Source organism: Notolabrus celidotus, chromosome 16 (genome assembly GCF_009762535.1).
Source record: "Notolabrus celidotus isolate fNotCel1 chromosome 16, fNotCel1.pri, whole genome shotgun sequence".
Taxonomy (NCBI): Eukaryota; Metazoa; Chordata; class Actinopteri; order Labriformes; family Labridae; genus Notolabrus; species Notolabrus celidotus.
This window is the reverse complement of record NC_048287.1, coordinates 24,637,774-24,654,850: the sequence shown is the minus strand read 5'-3', so window position 1 is coordinate 24,654,850 and position 17,077 is coordinate 24,637,774. Positions and strand designations below refer to the sequence as shown.

The 17,077-nt window shown below is 40.1% G+C and overlaps 1 protein-coding gene across 1 annotated transcript in view; it reads left to right on the top strand.

The window, feature by feature from the left end:
• Positions 1–17,077, top strand: part of LOC117828239 (ephrin type-A receptor 7-like) — a 203,196-nt gene that overhangs the window by 34,553 nt on the left and 151,566 nt on the right. The window contains exon 2 of the mRNA XM_034705270.1: positions 16,947–17,011. Coding sequence (XP_034561161.1) covers positions 16,947–17,011 — 65 coding nt within the window. The remainder of the gene's footprint in view (positions 1–16,946; positions 17,012–17,077) is intronic.

Sequence of the window (17,077 nt, the reverse complement as noted above, 5' to 3'; positions counted from 1 at the left end):
TTACAAGTGAGGCATACCCAGAATTAAAACCAGGGCTCTGGGTGTGTATGTGGGAATTTAAACCTCCCACACACACAGACTCACACTTACATACATCCAATATATGCTGGCGCACAAAGTTTTGAATCCAGTCATGCATGACATATGCTGATGCAGGCTCATGTATATTATGCATGCCAAATTCAGCTTAAAGGGTTTCCAAAAATAGCTATATTTACATTGGGTTCATGGAGGAGTCAGGCCTGTATTTGGGGCAGGCTTGTATTAGAATTGTCTTTTTAAATCCCCCCTGTTTGATACTGTGCATGGATGATATAACTATGAAGGCTCACATATTTGTAAAATAGCACCACACTGTGCTGTGCTTTTGCTCTGCAGTGTTCACAAAGTTTGATGCTGACTGAGGAGGCAGTGTTGTGTGCGTGTGTGTGTGCTCACACAACAGGTGCCACTGAGGACTCATTTCTCTTGTTTGATAGGTCTCATTGGTCATGTGACATTGGAACGCAAAAAGCGGAGCTGTTTCAGCACAGGAATGACAGAAAATGACTGAGAACAGTCAGAAGAGAAGCAGTAACAGATGTTTTGTGAAAGTACTCAATTGGTATCAATATTTTTGAATGAATAACAAACGAGTACTTTGTGAGAATACACACCACAGGATCCTAATATTGTACTCCTCTCAGAGAGATTAATGCTGAGCTCATAACTGTCACAAGATAATAGAGGCATGTGTTTGTGAACACCATTGCGAGACAAAGCATCAAGAGAAAGCTTGATTCTGTACATAATCTGCCTCTGTGAGGTTGATGTGTTACGCAAGCACATTTAAAGCTGGTTCACTGAACCGCACATATACAGTATGTACGCTCACTGCTGATTGGCTAAATAGTTCAGCTCTGCTGTATGCTGTAATTCCTTAAATATGTTAATGCATAATCCAGCATATGGAAATATGGTTGCATAAGAGCTGGAGGTCATGAAAGTCACATCGGCATGAATTAAAAATAGATGAGAAAAGGTTAAACTTTAAATGTGCTGTGAGCATTATTTCAACACAAAACATCAGTGGTGAAGCAATCTATATTTGATGTACTTTACTTTTATTCAAGGCCTTTGTTTTCCAAATGCCGCTTTTATCGACCTTGTTGTACATTTATGTCGAGAATTAAGGAGAATTAAATGTTTCTCTTGAAGGATGCAAAGCACCACTGAATGACAAACAATTGATGCTCACAAAAGAGCTGGTAGGACTGGAGGACGAGGTCTAAAACTTCCATCTGGAGTTTCCATCACTCATGGTGAATGAAGTTAGTGTATTGGGATGTGTGGGCTCCTTGTGTCAAGTTTACAAGCATACAGAGGATTACAAAGCCTTCAAACTGAACACACTCTAAAGTAATGTCTCTAAAAAATTAATTTGAGTTCTGCAGGTGGGTTGTTTTATGCCGTGGAGGATATCATGCAAGAACAGGCCATAATAAATGAGGCCCCATTTGAGCTTCACATTTCTGGCTCTATTACAACTACTGATGCTGCACAAAGTGTTCTTTTAGACTTTAATTATTTGTGTCAAGTTTAATACTTTAAATGCTAATGAGGCAGGCATATGAATGAACTGCCACTTTCTCCACCTCTTGGTTATTTAAATTGACTGAAGAATGACAGTAAAGATTCAGCCTGTTTCTTCACTGTATTGCTCACACACAAGAAGAGAGCTGAGTCATTCCAGCAGGCAGGAAGAATGTGTTTGTCTTTGTCTGAATTTACATATCTCTTTCCTTATCGTTCACCCTCAAGCTTATTTCCATCTTTATACCTGCAAGAGTCTCTTTCATCGCCTTGTTTGGTTGGTTGATTTCTACTGTGGATTATTCCAGCATTTTATTTCCAGCACTTAGCTTGTTATGCTGTGACTGCATGGGTTTGTCCCCATGCTAACCACTCTATCCAGCCTTTAAATAGTCCTGCTTGCATAGCTCAGGCTTCCTTTGAGTGGTTCATTCCTTTGCTCGAAACCACTGGAAGGTAACACCTGAGTCACGGAATAGAGGAGCGTATTTTGGGTTGTTCCCTAAATGTAACCTGATACATGCTTTGAAAGATGATGAGAGATGGGGTTCATGGGGTTCATTCCCAAGAGCCATCGTCAAAGTCTTCTGTTCATTCTTTGTAAGTCAAGTTTCAGCTGTGAATATCCCCTTATTCTTTGCAAAAGTTTGGCTTTTCGCCTACTCATCAGTGTAACAGATGGACTTTTCTGTTGTGTTGATTAGGAATGCGCACGTTTAGACACACTCGCTAGTTGGCACAAGAGTTACTCATCAGTTTCACAAATAACTTGTGTTTTGTTATTGTAGGTCCAACATGGTCAAATGTTGGATCTAAGCTGTAGCTTTGTTTAATGGCTACTGCGGAAATGTTAAAATGCCCAACTACCTGGAAAACAAAAATGACAGATTACATAATGTAGTGCGACACGGTTTGGCAGTATTTTCATCTAGAAAAATAGAATTTAAATTTCCATTTAAGCGACTTGAAAATAAGTAGGGATGTCCCGATCCGATCCTGGTATCGGATATCAGCCAGATCGGACTCAAAAAGCTAGATCGGATATCGGTGACAAAGGGACGATTTCTAGTGCCAATCCGTATGGCAGATCTATTCATCTCAGTTCTATGCTTTTCTGTGTTTACAATAGCCATGTACTCCTCCTACGTCATCAGTGCCGGCTGGTCTGTGCATTTTTTGCCAGGTGGAGCATGATGGAAGATAACTCCAGAGGCTCTGCAGCTTAGGTGCATGTCACGCTTCTTTTGTTAACAACTCCGCCGGAAACTTGCAACATGTGCAGCGGTAATGTTTCGATGGATGGCAGTTGCACTGAAAAATATAATGGAAGCCCAAAGAAAGAAGTTTATGTCCGCTGTAGCCGACTGCAAAACGAAGATTAACTCACCAAGCTGCTGGTAAACATTTATAATCTCTTGAATAATGATTCTGTCAGTTTAAAAATGTTTATTTTATTTTGGTTTACAAAGTCAGAAAAGCCTAAAGTTGCTAAAACATGATTCTATCCTCACATTAAGGAATAGAGATTGTTAAATCAAAACCGGGATTGGATCGGCTAGAATCGGTATCGGCAGATACCAAAGCCCAGGTATCGGTATCGGTATCAGGACCTAAAAAGTAGGATCGGTGCATCCCTAGAAATAAGTGATTACGGACCATCACTGGTGTTGATAAAGTAGGTAAAAAAAAGCCATAACAAGGGCATGTCTTTATGAATGAGGTTATACATTCTGATAAAAAAAATAGTGAAACAGAATCAGCATGTTAAAAGTGCCTGCTCCAGCTCTTCTCCTACAGGGGAAATGTTAGAAAGGACAACACTGGAAATATAATAAGCAAGACATGCTTTGCTAAACACATTGTGAAACCTAGATACTGTGTTATTTGCACTGCCACAACCAGATACTCGACAATTCAAATCACAACTTAACTTACTTTGCCATAACTTTAAGCTAGCAGCATTTAAGCTAGCAGAAGTTAAGCTAGCAGTCTGAAACCAGCAGCCATCTTGCTTTAAACAACACATTTTTAGTGCTTAGTGGCAAGTTAGTACAAGTATTAAATCCAAGTAGAGAAATAAACTCCAAAGAAATTAATAAAATTAGTTCTACATTTGCTAGAAGGATGACACCTGCCCTCGGGAATTGGCTGAAAGAGAAAGAGGGGCTGGCGCAAAGGGTTTTGTAGGAAACCATACCACATAGGAAGAAATCAGATTTTGGAGTTCCTCTAAGTCACATATAAACTCTAATCAGGAGGATTTTGTGTGATTGTAGCATTCAGACAGCAAAAGATAAAGGTGCATTTGACCCGGTTACTCTTTTAGAGCCAAGTTTTCAGGCCTGTCTACGGGAGCCACTCTGTCCTAACAACTAGAGCTGTCAGCGCTCCCAGCAATTCCCACTTTATCAATCCAGACAACCATTTACAACCTTTTAGAAGGTTCTACAAATGAAAATAACTCCCCATGCCCTCTGGTGTTTCTATACCTATACTTTTCTTTTGCTTTTTTTCTTCCTTACCTTCCTTCTGTTTGCATGTTTCCTTTAGTTCCCGATATTTCCAACTTTCTGCCCTCCTTTCCAAAGTCTCTGGGTAATAAAAAGCAAAGAATACCTGTCTCTCTCAGTGCGGGAGCACATTGTAATAAAAATGCCTTGCAGTTGTGTATTTATCCAGTAGCAGCAGGTATAACTTTAATAGCATCCCTTTTTCTTCCTTAGGTGCCCAACTCAACCTGTCTTTCTCATTTTTTTTTCCTTTTTACAGTCACTCTTTCCTTGAGCGTTGCTTTTTCTTCCTCCTCCCATGTTTTTTTTCCTTAAACGCACACTCTTTTGCTGTTGCTGTCTCTGTGACTCACTCAATGACTCTTTTCTTTGGTTCCCTGAAGCACACACAAACATGCATGCACATACACACACATGCGCTTTATTCAGTCATGGAGGCAATTCGTCTTAACAGGTGGTCATTCAGATTCAAGACTGGCACTGCAAGAGACATCATAGATAGAACCCGGTACAGGAAGGAAAAACTAAGAATTGAAAAACAGGAGATGAGGAAGATCAGTTTGGAAAGCTTGGAGGTGATTAAAAGAGCACGGATAGTATGCACTCTGTGATTAACTGTATCTTGCCTCTGGGGTTGAAACTATAAAGGTTGTGGCTGTCATTAAAGTACTGCAACAGAACCAACGGCAGTTTCTGTACACCACCTGTCGCCCCTCTTCCATGCAGGTTTATCCTTGATTGCCTCAGTTTCTGAAGTATCTTTTGTAAGATGTTTTCTGTGCGGTCATTGCTGATGTAACTCTGACTTTTTCTCTTAGTTATTCCCTTCTTTTTCTGTTTTGGTTTTGAACCAAAAAAGTACAAATTGGTCTTTTTCTGGGCGCTCGTGACAGCAGTGTTAGTTTTGGCACAAATTGAATGTCACAATTTATTAAATCCCTTAAAATGAACAGGTTTCAAGTACATTACCATGGGATGATGATACCTCACATCATGTTAGTCAAAGAAAAAGAAGAAGCTCTTAAGGACTAACACCACATACCTTTTAAAAACTAGTGCAATTAACAAAACAAGAAGATGAAATTGGCAGAAAAAAAAATTGCTGACATTTTGCAGGCTTTGACTTACATAAGACATGTTAGTTATTGTAACAGTCATTAAATGCAAACCACTTAATTGCTTGAGGCCATTTGGTGCATTGACTTGCACAGTTGCTGATACTCAAATCATATGTTAGACCTTATTTGAGTCCTGTACTGATATTGGAATCAGAACCAGAGTCCCATAATGATACTTAAGTATCAGTATTGGAATAATAAAAAAAATATTGGTTTTGGTCTTATTTTAATGGTGGAGTTTGTGTCATGATAACATGAACAACATCACTACCGACACCAGCAACTACAAAGAGAACAACAACAACAACACCAATACTACTACCAAAAACAAACAATGTCAACAACACTAGCAACACCATAAATGCTACCAATAACACCGCATACAACTTTAACACCTCCATCAAAACCAAAACAATCCCCATAACTACACATAAAACACCACCAGCATTAACTACGCTGCATAAAAGCCAACAACAACCACAACACTAACAAAAAAACAGAACGAACACCAACAAACCAATCAACACCACCACCATTACCAACAACTCTGACAAGAAAAAAAACAACAATACCTACAACAACAACAACACATGTGACATAAACAACACCTACAACAACAGCATGAACTTAAACACCACCACCAACATCATCAGCAACTACAACACCAACAACACCAATAACCATAGCAGAAACTCCAACCCCAATACCCCCAAAGAAAGAACACCAATATCACCACCACCACCAACAACAACCCTGGTTTTGTAGATCATTTTTCCAAACACAGGTGCCATAGTCTCCACAGAGGAAACATTTAAAAAAAGGAGAGATTTGTTTTTTGATTTCTTCTTCATGACAGCTTCTTCACTTAAGAGACAAATTCACAGCACCATGATAGCATTTAACCATTCATCCCATTGTCATGCATCATGTTGGTAATTGCATGCTTGGCTTTGGGCAGCAGACAGACCAGTCTCTTTACAGTTTGTCACATGACACAAGTTGAAAGTTTAATGACTCTGTTAAAAGGAGAGCCCTGTTGGAAGTTAATGTGCTCTGCTGCTAGAGCTGCTATTATAACTGCCTCCGTTGGAGTGTGTGTTTGTGTGTATAACAGGGAGAGTGAGTTCCCTGCCACCATTTGCCTCAGAAGGTGCTGTGTGTTTGTTCCTGAATTGTGTGTGTGTGTGTGTGTGTGTGTGTGTGTGTGTGTGTGTGTGTGTGTGTGTGTGTGTGTGTGTGTGTGTGTGTGTGTGTGTGTGTGTGTGTGTGTGTGTGTGTGTGTGTGTGTGTGTGTGTGTGTGTGTGTGTGTGTGTGTGTGTCCTTTTACACACAGCATTTATCTTTTATGTGCCTGTTTGTGTTTTTATGTGACACTTCATATCCCCATCCATTTATCCTTTTTTATCTCTTCTACAGCGGTATTACTGTATTGCTTCTGTTGAACTATATATTTTCATCCCCGCCCACGTCTTTGAGCAGGAGGGTGGTGCAGCAAACAGGAAGATCATTTTTCATAAGAAGTGCTGTGACTCGGTCCCTCCAAGTCCCATGTTTCCCATCCTGCCCTGTTGTCCTCTAGCAACACAGTAAATCCAGAGTGGGCCTCTGCTCCCATAATTCTGTTTAGTGAGGAACCAGGCGTACTCCTGAGGGATAAACAAACTCCACTGTGTAAAAAAAAAACTGAGATACAGGTATACATAACAAAATTTTATTATTTATGTTTGATACAAACTGTGGGAATTTGTTTTCAAATCTTTCTTGATAAGTTCTAGTAACCTACACTTAAATATCTCTAATGAGGATTAAGTCATGAAGACTCTTTCAGACAAGTCTAGGTGAAGTCTTGAAGTCAGTTAAAGCAAGTCTGAGGCTCTTGACGCAGATCTAAGTCAAGTTTTGTTTCTTTTATTCAAGTCTTGCGTTCAATGTCCAACACATGACTCTGTTTGTCATAATGAGGCCGGGAATACCCAATCTGCCCCATGCTTTATGCAAACTACTCACAATGTAATCCCTGTCAGCCTAGGCAGCCTGAAAGCCATTGTTGGTAACATTTTTCCACCACGCTGCCGTCCTGAAACTCCTCTGGCCTGCATGGCTAACCCAGCTAGCTCAAAGAAATCTCACATTGCACAATCTCAAGGGTGATACAGCTTAATCCTTTTCTCCATAAATCTCCATTGTTCCAATCCAGCCCTCTTTCCTGGTAGTCTTTTACCTCTTTTGCCTCCCCCCAGGTCCTGAATCTATATAGTTCTATGTGGGTATTCAGTGATCTGGCCGCAGAGATTGCTAGCTTCAGCTCAATCAGCTGATCTTGTGAGCATAAACTATGCAGGGGTGCTGTGCGATGGTTGTATGGACTGATGAAGTGATTCCATGATAGAAAACAGACCAGAGAGGACACAGCTTAAAGAAGTTGCCACAGCAAAAAAATCAAAATCAAACAAGTATGTTGGAAAAGACAGTAAAATAAGGGGAACAAAATCAGGAAACGAAGGAGAGCAACTGCAACAGGCTGTATGAACAGTCTGCACATGTGCAGTGTGAGTTTGTCACAAAAGTGAATCTAAGCTGAGTCATATTTCATAAGGCAAGTTCTATTCAAATGTCAGGTCTCAAGACATTGAGTCAAATCCCAAATCCATATCAAATCTGAGTCATAGCCTGAAGTTGTGTTGACACGTTCAAGCATCACTACAGATCAGATTCTTGTACCTTTTATATGTTAAAGCAAGTCAAAAGTTTCCAGCAAACCAGTCCAAGTCAGCCATTTTTATTAGCAGACTGCAAGACAATTTGCAGGACCAACAGATCAGTAGTTCACACTTCCTTATCCCAGCTTTAATATGAATGTTTGTCTCATAGCTGAGACTGAGTCCCTTTATTGCAAAGAGTATTCTCTGTGCAGTGCTGTGCTTGTGACTCAGTTGTTATAGCTCTGGGATTTCAATCTGATACCAGTCTAATATGTAGCAATACTTTTGCTTTCAGTATCCCACATTATTCAAGTTTCAAAGTCTCACTGTTTAATGTTTTCTGACTCTTGTTGGTCTGACTGCAGTCTCAAGACTACAGCTCTGTTTTTCTCTTACATTTGGTCCCTCACTCTTGCTCTTTAAGGTTCCAGTTCCTCCTTAGATCTCCGGTTACAAAAGCAGGATAATGGCTGGACAATAGCTGTCCCAGAGGAGTTTCGGTGGCCTGTGCTTATCCCCCGTCTCGGTGCTGCCTCTTGGGGCAGCGTTAGCCTTCAGAGCCTTGGTTGCCTGCGTTGGTGCATGCTGGCTGATAAGCAGAATTCAGGTCGTGGTGAGGACAGCCAACAGCAGCGCTAATCCTGCCATGAAGCTATAGAACATAACCGAGGCGAATTATGAAATGAGCCCGTTCCACTGGGATGGATTTAAATCGTCTGTGTTCGTTGGAATCTGCTCGTGTCCAACATTGTGTGTCTGTGAGCCGGGTTTCAGCAGGGACCAGTTTCTTTTGTGGTTACTGAGTGATGTTGGTAAAAGTAAAACACACTATATTTATGTTTGTTTATTTGGCTGTAGATTAAATACACAACCTTGGGAGTTATCCACAGTTCAGGAGTTTTACAAATATGTACCTTTTGCAGAAAGACAGTCTTTGTATTGGCGTCTTCCACAGTGAGGGGAAAAAAAGCTGTGTGATAGCAGACTACACTCCCGACAAAGGCCAGTGTTTAGAGTTTGGCTCTCCCTGAGTGTTATCTATGCACCACAAACTATATTTCTTTTGAATACTCGACTTGAGTGCTGTCGCATACGTCTCTACTACAGCTATCTCCCCTCTGTGCTGCCTTTAATACCCATCACTGTGTCTCAGACTAAATAACTCAATTAAAACATCAGGCAAACCAGAGAGAGATGGAGAGTGCATGATGAGAGAAAGGGAGGGAGGTATAAAGAGGCGCTTACACTCTAGATCCACTTTTAATGAAACACTTCACTGCTAAACAAAGACGAAGGCAACAAAATAACCTGAAAACCTCTGCCTCCTACACCCTCAAACAGACACATGCAGTAGAACAGCACAATATTAAAATCTACAGTTTTGAGTCAGTCTCCACTCTCTCCATAATGTGTCTGAAAACTTTTCTAAGGGTCTCACTTCCAAGAAAAAGAAGAAGAAGAAAGAAACAGACGCCATTTTACACTTGAGAGGTGTACAAAAGATCCCTTTCAAAAGTTTCTGTGCTATGCCAGCTTTTACTTGCCCTTCATTCAAAGGCAGTGTAAGAGTTTGTTGAGTGAAAAGGATGGAATTTGAGGACAGTCATCAAGATACATTTGCTCCATTATGGTGGCAGTTTCTGTGCCTACTAGTGGAAATTGATCAAGCTTTTAAAGACATTTTACAACCTTTTTGTAAAGGTTTCTGTGGTCTACTTTTTCACACTGTCTGTGAAAAAGTTCTTTCATACTCTTTTGGCTTGACTCATAAAGAATGTTCCCTTTTTGCCAAAGTTACCATGAAGAGTTTGTAGCTGGTTATGAAACGGAAAGAAATCAGTACTGATAGGAATGTGATGGTTGAAGCTGACCATTTTTAGAATTTTTATTTTATTCATCTGTATAGGATGAACAATGTAGCAGAAGTACATAATGATAATAATGATAAAAATAATACTTTTATTTTGTAAAGTGCTTTTCAGAAACTCAAAGGCTCAGAACAATAGTTAAGATAAAAGATATCTTAAAAAGTAAGGTCTGTAATGTTGAAATAAGGTAACGTTATTTAACGTTATCTAGGTTAGCTACATTGTATTAGATGTGTTAGTTAAGTATGAACCAAGCGGCAACCTCCGGTCTAAAAATATGAGTCCAATGCGGGAGTGCTAAAAACTGCAGTTCAAGGATCTGCTTGAGGCTTGCTTTGGAAGTACTGGAAACCACATACACACCAATTCAAAAAAGCCGATCTTTACAGCAGAAATAAACATGTTTACAGCCTGGTAGAAAAGACGAGTGTAGTCTAAATAGCTCATTTCTCAATCAGCACACACTGTACGGGGGGTGAATTTTTTTCTAACGCTGCAATTTCGAAGATATTCAGATTACGAGTCTTCCAATGAGAGGCACAGCTTACTTGAATGACAGGCGGGAACACTGTAGCTGTTGGCTAGGAGGCTCAAAGCCCGCATCTTTACATCACAATTACTCAACAGCAGCAATATGGCTGCCGCCGATGATTGGCCTCAAAACAGCGCTTCAGAAACAGATGGATGACGTCATGGATCCTATGTCCATATTTTATACAGTCTATGGTATGAACATGAGTATTTTTTTAAGAAGTAGCTTCTGTGCCTAATCCTAACCAAACTCTGACTGTTATGCAGTTTGTCAGTAAGTGTTGCATATCCAAAACTCATCAAATCTTCAACATTTTGCAAAGTTAAGAATTGTCGTTGCTCCTAGAAACTGTCTGCATGCTGACCTTAGCTAAAATAGTATTTATCCTCACCTGTCTTCTGGCCAGGAGCCACATCTGATTGAAGGAGTTTAAAGAATCAAGATCAATGAGTGGCATGAGAAGCTTTTTGATGAAGATGACAACAGATGATAAAAGAAAGAGAAGCACAAAGAGTGGAGAGGTTAAAGGTCACATTCTAGTTAGACAGAGGAGTTTATGAATCCTGTTACACCTGTGTTTGATGAGAAAGCTATTCTCCTCAGCTGACTCTTAATCCAGCCTGATTGAAGCATGACTTGTCATATTTGTTGTCCAGTTTGATTTTGAGAGTCTAAGCTGTTGAAAAATGTAACCACGCGTTGTATATTTGATATCACTTTCTTGACTTGGGTTCCCTGAATGTGTCTAACTATCCCTACAGTAGCACATTAATAATCCCATCCTAAAACTTAAGAGTCACAGAAAAGCTCCTGATGAGTTAAGAGTAAAATGTGTTGATTATAGCTCAAGCTGCGAGGCTCTATTACTGGATCTGTCATCCAGCCGTGACTGTGTTTTATCTGTTATGTGATGAAAATCAGCCTTGTCCTATGTGTCCTAAATAGGTCTGAAGTATAACGGACAAAAAAAAACACACTCTCCGGCTCACACATCCACAATGTCTCTGTAATGATGTGCAATTATTTATGAAACAACCTTTGAAAATGGTGTTTAGTAGCTAATGTGTCACGGCTTATTAGTCAGAGCCACGAGTGGCCGAGAGGGAGAGGTTTTTGTGACTCTGTCACGTGTCCCTTCTCAAACTTAATCCCCTCTCTTCCTCTGTCAGTGACCCTTTATTTCCCCGCTTTGCTTTTCTTTTCTGAACTTTTTTGTCTTTCTGTCTCTCTGATCCGTCTCTCTGTGTGTCTCTCTGCCCTCTCTCTGCCCCTAAAGACCCATTAGTCTGTCTAACTAGGCTGTGATTATAGGACTTATGTATTCAGCGTGTGATCATAGTGCCAACTTTGTCCTCTGAGTGTCTTTTTGACTGACTGACTGCTCACTAAGGCATGCTGATCCCTCTGCGTATTATTCATTTATTTGCACTTCATATGCTTTACTTCTCTTTCCTTTTCCCCATCTCTCATGGTGCCTTTATTTTTCCTCTTCCTCTCTTTCATGTCTGCTCTCTTTCTTTCCCCTCTTCACCCTCCTCTGTTGATTATTTCCTCTCATCGTCTCAGCCTTCTTCTGCCACCCTTGGCCCCTCCCGCTCTAATCTTCTCCAGAATGCCTCCGTGTTATCAGCTTACCACAGAACCACGCTCTGGGCACCCAGCAGTGTTAACCCAAAAAACAATAAAGTTAAGCGTTCAGTGAAGGATCTTTCCTGGTCCAGCAAGGCTTTCTAGCATTCCAGCCAAGGCGCTAATGTCTACTTTTCAAGCTATCCCGAAAGAGAGGAAAAAAAGAGTGTCACTCGTTGGCCTCTGAGGGCCTTTGGCTTTCCAAAGCATGTTGAAACTGGAGAGGATGTCTATTTTTAATGAACCTCAATTACAGTTTATGTAACATTGCATTTATATTCTTCCCCTGAGCTGATTAAGACAAGGAATTGGGATCATGTCCAGCTCTAGAGGTTTTGGAGCCCAAGGGGGGAATCAGGATTTCTTACCCCCTTTCTAAAACCATGCCTACTCCAAGACCATAGAGATAAAGTACATTAAGACTGCATAGAACGTGGATGTAGTCTCAGTGATGCCACCCATTTGTTTTTGGAGAGGCGTTTTGAAGACCAAAGATGCCAGTTGTCTTCTGGCAGATCTAGATACCGGTCAAAAGGTGGTGCTTAGTTGGGCCTTTGACCTCCTGGTAAACAGCTGCTACATGCCCACCTGCCAGTCAAATCAACTACACACCTAATTATGAAAATGCTGCATGTACATAACCCATAAGTGGGGTACACGGGGTAAGACTTTCAATAAAGCTGATTTTGGGACCCCTTCCTTAATTTTGACAAAAGTCAGCCAAGTCCCGTTTTTTTTGGTGGTTCTAAAGAAGATCTTACCTGATTGTCCTGTGGTGTGAGGTGTTCTAGGAGTGATCTTACCTCCCCAGATAAGACAGATCAACCATTTCTATTTAAAATCATGAATATCAAACATATTCAATATTTACTGTTGGATATCCTGTTGATTAAGTGCCTTAATGACACATCTTAATAGCTTAAAACTTGCAGTGAATGTAGCCCTAACTATTTTTATTTCCCAGAACTGCTTTGTAATGACTTAAATGCAAAATATATATAGTCACATGTCGTAAAATGTTACATTAAAATATTTTTTCCTTAACTCAGATATATTTTACTTTTTGAATACAGTGCTTCATTGTTCACCTCTCATTATCTGGTTTACCTGATTAGATTAGAAGTGAAGAAATGTCCCGATCCCAGTAAAAATGACTCATATAAAGACTGTAATCAGAATAAAACAGCCAATCTGATAGAATTTTTTATTGGAAAAGGGCTGGTGTATTCCTTTGTTTTCTGTTTGAACAGCCATGTATGCAATCATTCTGAAGCACTCTGTTGGCAGACGTATTGTGCATGCTTGTTTCTTGCTTCTTGAGATCACACAATGACAACTTAAAGCAATATAGTCAAACAAAACTGGTTGGAGAATGAAACAAGGGTCCTTTTGGACGTTTGTTTCTTTAAAGAATAAAATGAAGACCAAAGCTACTAATCAACGCAACAGATGCACAAAGCTTCATCTTCTTTATTGTATCCCGCTGCTACGATGTCACGTTAGCATGCTACACTGTGAGTCACATTGCTATCAAGAGTACGATCCGCAGTTCAAGCATGATGAGAATAGATCATACTCCATCAAAACAGAAGACACAGAATTTTTAATCGGAATATGTTAAAAAAGTGGTCATGTAAATTCCCCTACTGTCTCTTTTCCTCGATCTCTGCTGCTGCTGGGTGTCCTTGTCCCTTAAAAATACACTGTGGGATCAGATGAGTGTAGCCCACTACCTATACAACAGCACCATTATCACAATATATCAACAATGAGAAGATACTACAAACAGAAACTCCTCACCATTTCTTCTCTTGTGAAAATTTTCGTTGAGTTTTCTCCAACCTGCACCTGAACGCCCCGATTTTCTCCTCTCCTCCTGCTGTAACTTGTGTCATGCAGTGCCAAGAGGGTGAATGCAAGAGGGCAAGCAGTGAATGTGAGCCGAGAGAGAGAGAGGTTAAAAGTAAATTTTCCCCTAGGCTAACATTTAAAATGAAGAAACATGAAATTTGTGGCTACACTCAAAATGTTTGAGGCTCAAGCTTGTGCCTCCAAGAACTTGGCACCCTAGGTGACAGCCTGTGCCTCAAGCTGGATGTGATAAGGATCAAAAGTATAAAAGTTTTCTCAGTGTATTTTTTTTTTCTGTAAAATTTGTGCAAGTTTGTAAAAAAAAAGTCCAGCCAATGTATCGACTGAGTCTTGAACAACAACAGCTCCAAACAAGCGTGCAACATAAAAATCTACCTTGCATCTCGGTGTCAGAGTCAGTTTTTAGCCTCCTATTTAGAGCCTGACTAGATTAGATTACAGCTCTTGAGTCACCGTGTATTACAAGATCTACAGCGTGAGTCAGACTGCGTAGGTTTCTACTCTCTCCTCACAAGGACGTCCATGTGCCTAGTTGTTCTCGATACGGCCAAATATTTGTCATATAGCAGCCGGGATGAGATCAAAGTCCATCTTTTTCAAGAGTGCCAGGATTGCTCAGGGGTGAAGAGGAATGGTTGCTCTTCGAGGAATGAGCTGGCTACCGTACAGCATGTTAGATTTGATGTACAAGGCTCCTGAAGTGGTTGAAAGTCAAAGCATGAAAAATAAAATTTAAAGCCAGAAACACACGAGTACAGGAGTGAAAGAAGCACTGTTCAAGGATAAAAAAAAGAGCTTGTCTTTGCACAGGATGGCTTTGTGTGCTTGTCAGGTCTCATGTTGCCTCAAGGCTGGAGGTGCTGGTAATGCTGCAAGAAAGCCTGAAAGTTAGTGTGTGCATGCTGGTGGTGGTGGTGGTGGTGGGGGTTGTTGGGGATGTTATGGGCGTGTTGTTTTAAGCAGACAAGCTTAAAGCATGGCTAACTTTGATATCAGCAAAATCCTTTAAAAATGAGGCTCAAAGCAGCTCACCATATGTCTCCACAGATGTTGATATCACATTATAGATTAAGATAAATGTGCTGATGATGGCTTTCCTGAACGCCTGCTGGGACTGCTGGGTATCAAACAAGAGCCGTTCTCACTCCGACTGTTTAAAATCATGGTGATGAAATGCTTGGATGAATGGATGGGATTGCTTCCAAATAAGCAATATTAGAGTAATCAGAGATATTAGCTGTGGACGTGACCTGTAATTATAATTAGTAGAGTCAGACTTTAGTTGTATCAATCTTACCTGATCAAATGTTTGCTAGTTTACAGTCAGTATGTAAATAACAAACTAAAGTGTTTCCTTTGGGGTTAAGACCTTGGACCAAAGTGACAACAATAATTTAGTTGTTATTAGAGTAACTAAAACAGAAGTGTTTATTGATTAAGCACTTTATTTAATATTTTTTTTATTATTCTTCCCTTATGAGGAAATATTTCAAAATGTTAAAAATAATGTTAGAAGTCTTTAGTGAATTTTTTATGAATTGAACATTTTTCTAAAATGTCTTTTGAATGAAGCTGTTGGTTGAAAAGGGAAAATAAGCTTTGGGAAAATGTGATGGTAATGTTTTTAAATCTTGATCCAAACTATTTATGGCAAAAAAAAGAAGTAATTGCTAGAATTTCTTGCAGCCTTAGTGATCTTAGATTGCATTACCAGAATATAGCAGTCACGGAATGTTATGTTTTACTTCTTCAATAATCCTAATCTGGAAGGCTCTGTGAATTAAATCTGACAGGTAATGTCATTGCATTAACAAGTACAGTCTTTTGATGGAAACAGTGCAAATTGTATTGGTTTTAAGACAAAAAGTCCTCCGGCTGTACTTCAAGTCGATGGTAGATAGGTAAAGTGATTTATTACAAGTGTTCTCGTTTTGTCGCCTAAACGATCAAAAGTTCTCATCCTTGCTGGTTCGCACCAGAATTACTAATCAGATAAATGGGTTGTAAGTCATTTATCGTTGTTAACTTTGCCCGAAATCCTGGTGACATGTTGTATCTAAACTGTAGCAACACAACCCACCACTGGCCGGGGCTGTAGCGTCTTGTAAAGGCTACTTCCATAATGTTATAGAGCTCTACTACCAGGATGTTAACAAGCACAGATATCAGGCGGCATCTTGTAATGCAGCGTGGTTTGCCAATGTTGCTGAGTTGTATTGCATATGTCAGGTTAAAACAGCATACAACCACTTGATAGTAGTAAAGTGTAACTAGCAAATGTACGTGGACATTAACCTGAAAGGAGGACTGAGGGCTGGTGGTGATAGCTCTACAAATGTTAGCCACACAAAGGAAACAAAATTTGCAGTTTACTCACACACTCTGGGATCCCATGTTCAGACATGTTAAATACATTCTTCTAAAGTGTGACTATTCATGGATGTTTTCTTGCCTTTAGAGTTGTCAGTAAATGGGAATTTCAGTTTCCGTTCAAAAAAGAGGAAACTAGTCTCTTCAGAACATCCCTCGTTTTTAGTCAGACCATTTCTGAAACAAGAAATACTTGTACAGAAAAAAAGTAGGTCATCTCAACTCTTACATGCTCCTTTTAGGAAACCTCACATCGCTCTTTCTTCTCTTTCAGCAGTTAATGCTAAATGAGCAGCATCCAGTGAGCTCTCACTTGCTTCCCACCACTTTATTCCCTAATGTCGCTGTCCATGGTGCTGAAAACAGGCTGCAGGCTTAAGGCTTGCTCTTGATCTCTGTCTGTGGTCCTGAAACAAACACAAACACATAGACGCACTGTATAAGTATGGCGTCTCTCTGCTACACTGCTGAAAGCTAGATTAAGTCTTCAACAGATGGTATTAATGCACTTATGTACCCTTGTTTTGACAGGCCTGCCTGAATGGTAATAGCGAACTGTCATTATCCCAAATCTGAAGTGTCATGTAGCACTGACACAGGTAGAGCTGTAAATTATAGAAGTCTTTGTTTTTATGTGAGAGTTTACGAACATTGTTTTTCTGTTATGACCCTTTTGACAGTCGTATTTCTACTGACAAGATTAAATAAAAGCAAACAGTCTATAAAAGCTGCCCTCTTACCTCGTGCTTGTCTGTCTGTGTGTTTCTTGCAGTGGTGCTGCTGAATTCTAAAGAGACTCAGGCGGAGCTCGGCTGGACCTCGTATCCCCCCAATGGAGTAAGTGTGCTTACTTGCATTTTTTATTGTCCTTCTGCTTGTTCACTTACTTGTTCACATGCAAGG